Source organism: Molothrus aeneus, chromosome 5 (genome assembly GCF_037042795.1).
Source record: "Molothrus aeneus isolate 106 chromosome 5, BPBGC_Maene_1.0, whole genome shotgun sequence".
Lineage (NCBI taxonomy): Eukaryota > Metazoa > Chordata > Aves > Passeriformes > Icteridae > Molothrus > Molothrus aeneus.
In genome coordinates, this window is record NC_089650.1 from 30,991,834 (window position 1) to 31,000,466 (window position 8,633).

Consider the following 8,633-nt stretch of genomic DNA (forward strand, 5'->3'; position numbering starts at 1 on the left):
TCCTCACTTTCTCGAGTGTATTTCTCATTATGCTTCATATGCAGTTTCACAACTAAATTATTGTAATATTAATAGAAATTAACTCTTTTGGTTTAACAGGAAAAAAAAGCTATCCAAAATAGCATCTATGTGAGTTTTGTTTGGTTTTGGGATTTCATTTAACAATTTTTCTATAGCAAAGTTGGTATATGTAGTATTTCACAGTTGTTTAGCTTTTAATATTTAAAAATAGGCCAAGCCTTATTATCTGCAAAGGAACTTTGTAAGAGTTAAAGCAATAGGCTTCATAAAGTTTAGACATCTCAGCCCAAGGCAAGGTAGAAAACAGCAAAGTCCCAAGCACATTAAGGATGTCAGCTAAGGAAAAAGAATTATTCAACCAAATACTCTAAACTATAACTCAGAGGACTATATTAAGAAAGAGATTAAAAAATCAAACCAAATTATATCAAGTCAACAACACTTAATATCTACACAAGTATTAAAATACTGACTGTCACTTCTGAAAAACTTGAAAGAAAATAATTGCTTTTGTAAGAAAACAAGCACAATACAGAACACACTTGTCCCACACTTTAAAAATGCCAGTGTTACATTTTTAACTTACAGATTTTTTCTTCAAAAATAAAATTTAAACATTTAAGTGGTAATATATTTGTACATTGAAGTCAAAATAAATTTTCTCCACATTTTCCAACATAATGTTTCAGAGGGCTTAAATTTATATACAGATCACAATGTTCATCAGGATTATAAACAATGGATAAGGAAATAACTGCCTTCTGTGCCATGGGCTGGCAAGCTTACCCTGGTTTGAAAGGAGGTCCACTCTCATTGTTAACAAAACATGGTATTTGCAATGAAGAATTCAATTTTGTTGTTAATTCAATTTTGTTGTGCACAGATGATCTTCCTAAGGATTAGCATTGGTGAAACTAATGAAAGAGCCAGATGATACGAGATGAGGGGCATTTCCTCTTTTCTGAGAACCACCTCCCCAGCTGCTCAAGAACCTTCCTAATGGTTTGAAGATCAAACTCTTACAATTTCTCCGGGGATGTGTTTCTCTGGCCAAGTGGATGCTCAATGACAAGTGCTTGATTACCATCCCTGAAGAATCAGGACAGGAGGAGACATTTTTCAAACACCTTCAAACTTTACAGTGGTTACAGTTTCCCAATGAAGTTAAGCCCTCTAGTGGGTGGTCAGTAAGCAACCTCTCAGAATAAAAATCTTCAGCCATCCAGGCAGACAGTCCAACTCTACAAACATTTCTCATTTAGAAAGCGTGTGGGAATGACATCACTCTGCAGGATTAATGGGGAATTTTTATAGGATCAGAGTTCTGTTCAGAAAGCATTTTTCTTATGTTAAGAGTCTTCTGGTTGAAGAAACGGCATGCAGATATCATCTCTGAATATATTAGTAGCAAGTTTTATTTTCAGCCTTTCCACAAAAGACCAACAAAACAATAATCCCCAATTGTTACAAGCTGTTCTGTTTGCAGAAAAAGGTTCATCAGGCTTCCTCATAACTGTGAAATCCACCCCTTAGGTTACTGTCATCAGGTATTCCATCTCCCCCTGCCTCATTAGGTTTCACACCACCACAACTTTGCTTCATCTCTTTTCCCCTCCATCCCACAGATCCAACAGCCAGACAAGAATCAGTTTTGGACAAGCCACAGCATAGGGTATGTATGTGCCAACTGGCAGGCCAGGAAGCAGCTCCTAAGCAATGAGTGAGCCATTGCTTTTCAGTCACACAGCCAAACAACTAGAGACTTTATTTTCCCTCAGCTGAAGCTAATTAACATCAAGACACAAGTTTTCACAAAACTCATAGGAATTCAAGCGATCAAACTCAAAGTTTGCTCTGCATAGCATCTTTTCTTTGGAAAACCAAGCCAGGAGGCTGAGCATGGCAGTTTTCAGCAGCCCAAGAGCTTAGAGTGCAGGAAAGGGAGCCTGAGGAAAGCAGACCATGCATCTTGCCAGACAGGAGTCTGGGATGGAGTGTCCCATTTGCTTCGTGTAAAACCAAATAGTCCTGGTATGTAAATTGGTGATAGAACATACAAGTCTTCTCCGCTTCAACAGGAGCATGAGAGGTTTGAATACAAGCATTGCATTTCTATTCTAATCATGGAATGCAGTTACTTAGTGGCAGAAACTGACAGCTAAAATGGGGAGGTGGATGCAGAATTCCTTTTTTAGAAGGATTTTTTTTGCTACACATTTAACTCTTCAGTAACTGTGAGGATACCTTTAATACTCTTCTACTGAAAAAGCAGAGCTCATGACAAGTGCTTAACATTAATAAAAAGCTGTAACCATCTGTTAATACTAAACTAGAGCAAAAGGGTGGATTTTACTATTCATTCCAATTCCCCAACACACAGGGGAAGCTGGTTTATGTTGACTGAGTACACTGAAAAAACATTTCCCATTAAGCGAATTAGAATAACATGCTAAGAGAAAAGCCCAACATTTAAAAATCTCAAGCCAAGGTGCTCCTATGACAATTCCAGTAATGCCACACAAGCATACATAGACATTAAAATACCAGGCTTGGAGAGCAATGCAGCAGCAGCTGGGCTCTCAAAAGCATCTTAATCTCCAGTATTTCTTCCAGCTCCACTCCAAACTGCTTTACAAACACATGAAACAACAGCTCAGGGCTGTACTCACACTGGTTGGGTCAGTTTGTACCCACAGCCTCATTCCATTACTTGCATCTCTTCCAAAGGACAGAATGAGTCTTTGTAAGACTCCTGTTGGCCCATCCCACATTTACTCAGAATTTACTTTTTGTCCTTGGGTAAAAGGACAGGATCTGAAACTTCTACACTTGATATGCACATCCTGTAGCCAAATTTTGGAAAATTACTTTCCAACTCACTTTTTTCACCCTTTCTTCCTCCAAGGCTTTCAAACTGCCTCACTTAGCTCATAATATTAGGAGTTACTCCTCTCGGCTTGTACTGTGCAAACATATGGTTGAACGACTAATCACTCAGACCCAATCTTAAAACATAAAATCCTTGATCTATATTTACAAAACACTATAAGTATTTTAAGATTCCTACATTTAGATGTACTAGTCCAGAACTACTCAGTCTCTGCATTATCTGGTAATGCAAGAGCTCAACATACCTCCATCCCCTGCCCCCATAATTATTTTGGTTTTGACAACGTTAACTACCAGAAGGGTAAAGACTGACATGGTCCATGAACCACTGTGTTGTTCCATGTGCCTGCAGAATCCAGGATGTGAGCCTCCTTTATGTTTGAATAACCACACATTCCTCAACAGAAGAAAGATCTTCTTTACTCCTAAAACCCTACCTATCAGAATTACTATGAAAGGATTAAAAAAAGAACTGCCATCGACCCTCTGATACTACTGTTACACAAATCCCTTTGTGTATCAATCTTAACACACAGTGAAAAAATCTATTTACCCACCCAAGAAAAGGCAATTTAGAAACATGAAAATTATCAAATTCTTTCTGTTTATTGACTGCCATATGACTAGAGACCAATTTTAACGGTAAGACTTCTGGTAGCGTGCACGAGCACCAGGTCCTCCAAATTTCTTGGATTCACAACGGCGAGGATCTGCAACAAGCAGAGTCCTATCATACTGGATTAGAATATCCTTGATCTCTTTCTTGGAAGCTTCATCAACATCTGTTCAAAAAAGAAAAAAAAAATCTTTAGTTTAAGCAGTTTCACATGGAACAAATTCTTTTTGCAACAAAACAACCAAAAGCCATACACTTCCACTTAAAGCTAATAAAACAATCAAAGTTACTTACATTTTTGATAGTAAGCCACCAAAGCTTTGGAAATAGCTTGACGGATAGCTGTTAAACAAAAATAAAAGATCAGTAACGATTGCAAATCTATTTAAAATCTAAACACAAAGTGCCAGTTATCTGAGAAATGTGCTATTTTGTTCATTGCCAAATTGTCCTTTCTCTCCTTAATATCCCCTCCCACGTAGTCCACGTGACCCTTACTTTGGCAAATCTTAAGAAATCTGTGCCAGGAGGCCACCCACAGTTCATTTGTCGATTTGACAGCTGCCAGCTAGCCAAGAAATTGCACAAGGGCTGTCAGATCACCTTCTCTCCTGAGTACTAATGTAGGTTCATCTTCTATCTACAAGCAGTCAACTTTCAAAATCTTAGAAATACAGTTCTCTGAAATGTCTATATTTTTCAACAAAAACAAAATTGATTGTGTGTTGGAAGACCAAGGATGCAAAAGGGCCAAGAGGATGGTCTGAGTGCTAGAACATGGCAATACAAACAAACTAGCTCAGTAACAGTAATCAGAACTCAAACCAGGAGAATGGGAGAAACTGTCAGGATGCTGTTACACTTATCTGTGAAAATATTAACACCAGGATTTTGATGAAAACATGAATGTTCTGAAAAACACATGGTATCAAGTTTAGGCCTGAAATTCGCCTGTTTTTTATGCAGCCTCAGCTCCACTTCACTAACTACATTCAAATTAAGAGCAGAACAAATTTATCTTTTGTAAAGATGAACTCTAAGAACAGCTAATGTAAATATACTCCCAGTCTTCCCTGCAAGGAGAAAACTGCCTAGCTTTGCTCATACTGTAAAGACGTTTCTGAGCAACATAGAAATATATAACTAAGGATATAATTTCTAATGCTAAACCCCTCCTAAAATCCTTGTGCTTAGCTGCCTTTAAATTATCCTGTCAATTCACAATGTAAAGGTAGCTTCCGTGCATTTCATCAAAACTTCACTTTACTTCACTCAGCTCATTCTGTTGCAGCTTTGCACATAAAAATATAATCAACTACATTTGCACAGTGGAGAAAGAAAAGTTTGGCAAGTCACTGTTCCAAACTTAAGCCTCTTAAATATGTTGCATTGGGCTGCATTGGGTCTGGCTGAGATGATTTTCCTGTGACAGGTCTCATCTGGTTTGTGTTCTGGCTACAGCCAAGCAGCGCTTGCACAGCATCAAGGCTGTGCCTACAAGATATCTCCATCACCATTGGGCTAGGAGTGGGCAAGATCTTGAGGTAACATAGCCAGGACCACTGATATCCAAACTGACCAGAAGGGATATTCCATGCCAGAGGATCTCTGCTCAGCAGTAAAACCAAAGGAAGAGCAACTGCTACAGGTATTGAGGCCCCACTTCCTGGGAAGTGGTTGAACATTGCCTGCTGATGGAAGCCCTTAGTTTTCCCTTGCTTCAGTGCACAGCCTTTACTTTTACTTTATTAATCTGCATTCATGTTGACCCACAAGGTTTTTCCATCTTACTTTCTCCCCTCTCCTCATCAAGATAAGGAGAGGAGTGATAGAGCAGCTTGGTGGGCACTGGGCACCCAGCCAGTGTCAACTCATCACAGTGGCTTTACCTGCTCCAGCCCACCCCAGAGATCCCACCCAAAACCTTACCATAGATCTGTGCTACGTGGCCACCACCCTTCACACGGACTCTGATGTCAACACCAGCAAACCGTTCCTTCCCCAGGAGGAGGACAGGTTCAAGCAGCTGGGAAACAAAGCACAAAGAAAATTCATTTGTAACGAGGATCAGAGCTTGTAGTGGCTTTACCAAATGTGATGTCATTGAATCTTCTGAAAAATGGAGCCTTGATTTTAAAAGCACACACCCAGGTCAAGTACACCTCCTGCAGAGTTCTCTGACATCTACTAGTACTGTCATAAGACATATTTACTGAAGTCTTTGGTTTATTTAAGTTTCAAACATCTTAGTAGCAAAGCACATGTAAATGAGGATTAAGAACAAGAGAACAGTCTAGCTAAAATGCCATAACTACATACAAAAGTAAGTCAAGCTCATTAAAACTGAAGACCTGAAGTAGTCTGCAGGTAGTTTTCTTCACAATTTATTATACTTTACAGTTATCTAAACAGTTTCAGATTCTGTTAGCATTGTTCAGCAGCTACTGTATAAAGTTCTAAATAACCTTTTTAAAATGAGGGCTTTAAGTCACCCATTTTAGTTCAGAAAGTAGATAGGAAGTGCAAAAAATACTTCACATTAAGTGAAACCTGTTAAGCAAAACCCCGCCATCACAGAAGTGCAGTTTACTGAATTTTCCTAACAGCATTCGTATTTCAGGTAAGCAACCAAAAATTTGGTACTTTCAGTAGGACAAGGCACTTGTCTCCAGTGTGAAGCAATGAAATGTATAAAAAGGGATGCAGAGCAGAGGCTGGGTGGATGCTTACTTTATACTGCAGAGTTCTGGGCTCGATCATTTCCAGAGGTCTTCCATTAACTTTAATGAGGCCATTCCCTCTCTTGCAGTGGGCAACAGCCGTTGCAGTTTTCTAAAAAATCCAAAGGTGTATTAGCACAGCGTTTTATTTTTCCACAAGCAGCATTTCAATTTCAACAATCGAGCAGTCCTAGTCTTATGCCCCAGACTAACACTATGCACTAAACAGTATCTCTCCCTACACCTCCAGGTATTATCACAGTGTTAAAACAGAATCTTAATAAAAGTTTCAGTGTTTGATTTATAGTTACAAGACTTAATTGTACACGAAGATAAGAGCCTTCCGTTCGACAACAATGTAGTTTTGTGGCTCGTTTTCTCTCAAGAGATTGGTACCGTGAATCATTCGAGACGCTGCATTCCATCCAACAGGGCGAACTTTACCTTCCCGTCACAACGTGCCCCTCAGATACCGGCAATGGTGAGCGAGGCCGCTGTGGATCGGGGCGACAGCGGCGGCCACCCCGTTAGACTCCGGTGAGAGGCCGCCCAGACGCACCCGCCAAGGGAGCAAAGCCTTCCCCACAGGCCCACGGCGCGCTGCCACGGCCCCGGAGCGGGACACGTGGGCTGCGCGGCGGGACTCCCCCCGCCCGCCGGCCCTCCCGCGGCCGAGCCCCGCCGCACGGCCCCGGCGAGGAGCTGCGGCCCAGACCCCCGAGCGCGAACGGCCCAAAGGCGCGGGCCAGCCCGGCAGCGAGGAGCAGATGGTGCAGGCCGCCACCCCGCGCCTCACCTTTCGTCCGAAGACCTGGACGCTCTGCAGGGGACCCTTGGCCGGCATGGCTGTTCCTGCAAGAGAGAGGGAGCGGCGTGAGCGCGGGCGGGCGGGGACGCGGGCGAGCGCGGCCGGAGCGCCCCAACACTCACCCGTCCTTGGCGGCGGCTCCACGGAAAGGCCGTACGGGGCTTCCGGGCCTCAGATCAGGGGCGCCGCGCCGCAAAGCACAACGCCATCGCTTCCGGCAGCGCGACAGAGAGCACGGCCGGCTCCGCCCCGGCTGGCGCGCTTTGCGGCCCCGCGGCGGGCAGGCCCCGCCCGAGCTCGGCATGACCGCGGCAGGCGCGGCGGGAACCGCACACTGAGAGAGAGCCTGGGCGCGGAGAGCCTGGGCGCGGAGAGCCTGGGCGCGGAGAGCCTGGGCGCGGAGAGCCTGGGCGCGGAGAGCCTGGGCGCGGAGAGCCTGGGCACCCGCCAGGGGCCCGCTCCGCTGCTGACACCGCAGGGCGCTGTGCTGGGCCCCTGTCACAAAGCAGAACCCAGGTGGGCTTCTGATATAAGGAGAGCAAAATGCTGCCATGCCCGAAAGGCTCACAGTCACTCTTTGAACTTCCTAGAGATGCAACAATACAAACTCCATGGCCTTTATAATTTTGAACTCTGGTAAGCTGGAGAAGATGAAGCAGTAAGCCCTGTACTCGCGTCTAGCACTGCGCACTGACACATATTCAGAAACTGCCTCATGCCCACTTAAATACTTAGTGATGGTTATATTTAAAATCTACTCAGAGTTCTCTAGATTTAGTGCACTCAGGGAACCCCATCAAATTTATCTTCCATCTCCGTTTATTTCTTTTTAATATCTGTCATAAAGCATGGAGTTTAAGTCACTTTCAGACTGAAAATATTTTACTTCTAATACAGTAGTATATAGTATGCAAAATTGTCTAGAAGGACAAAAGGAGAATCTGTTGATGAAGCGAGGTCACGCTTCTTAGACATTTTTAATGATAGAGATTTAAATTACTATGATGATTAGAAAGTTGACTGCTCAAATTAAACAATCAGTTCCTTTGTCTTTGGACAGGATTTTAAATACTGAACATTAGTCATCAGTCATGTGAGGATTTAAACAAGCACTTAGCTTTATGCAATTGGAGTGATTAGTTCTGTTCAAGTGAATAGAACTGTGCAGAACGTGTAAGATTTAGCACATCTCAAACCCTCAGTTGTACAAAGCTTTAACATGTGATCCAAACAGTGATTTATTTCTTTAAGGCTGTTTCCTAAGGAACAGTGTTTATGCAGTTCATCCAGCCTTTTCCTATCATGGGAGGAAGGGGAATGGCCAGTTTCAGTTAGTTCTTGAGGACAAGTGGACATTTCAGAGCCAAGACAGGTTTTACATGTTTGCTGAAAACAGGTGGCTGGGCACCAGAGAGATCTTTAACTTGCGCAATGAAAGCAGCTGCAGGAGCTGGAATATTAAGACATTATAAAACCTTTATTTAGGTGAAAAAGAGAAAACATAATACCTAATTAACCCAGTTAAAAAAGGTTCAGCTAATACTTATGATCAACCCAAAGGTGAGCCATTAGTAATTCA

At 42.6% G+C, this 8,633-nt stretch overlaps 1 protein-coding gene across 1 annotated transcript; it reads right to left on the minus strand.

Moving 5' to 3' along the window:
* Positions 1-3,493: 3,493 nt before the first annotated feature.
* RPS16 (ribosomal protein S16) lies at positions 3,494-7,252 on the minus strand. The gene is made up of 6 exons (XM_066550600.1): positions 7,177-7,252; positions 7,043-7,098; positions 6,257-6,358; positions 5,456-5,552; positions 3,821-3,868; positions 3,494-3,692 (listed from the first exon to the last, which is right to left on the minus strand). Exons 2-6 carry the CDS (start codon positions 7,088-7,090, stop codon positions 3,547-3,549), a joined length of 441 nt encoding a protein of 146 aa, XP_066406697.1. The 5' UTR covers positions 7,091-7,098; positions 7,177-7,252; the 3' UTR covers positions 3,494-3,546.
* Between the last annotated feature and the right edge of the window lie 1,381 nt (positions 7,253-8,633).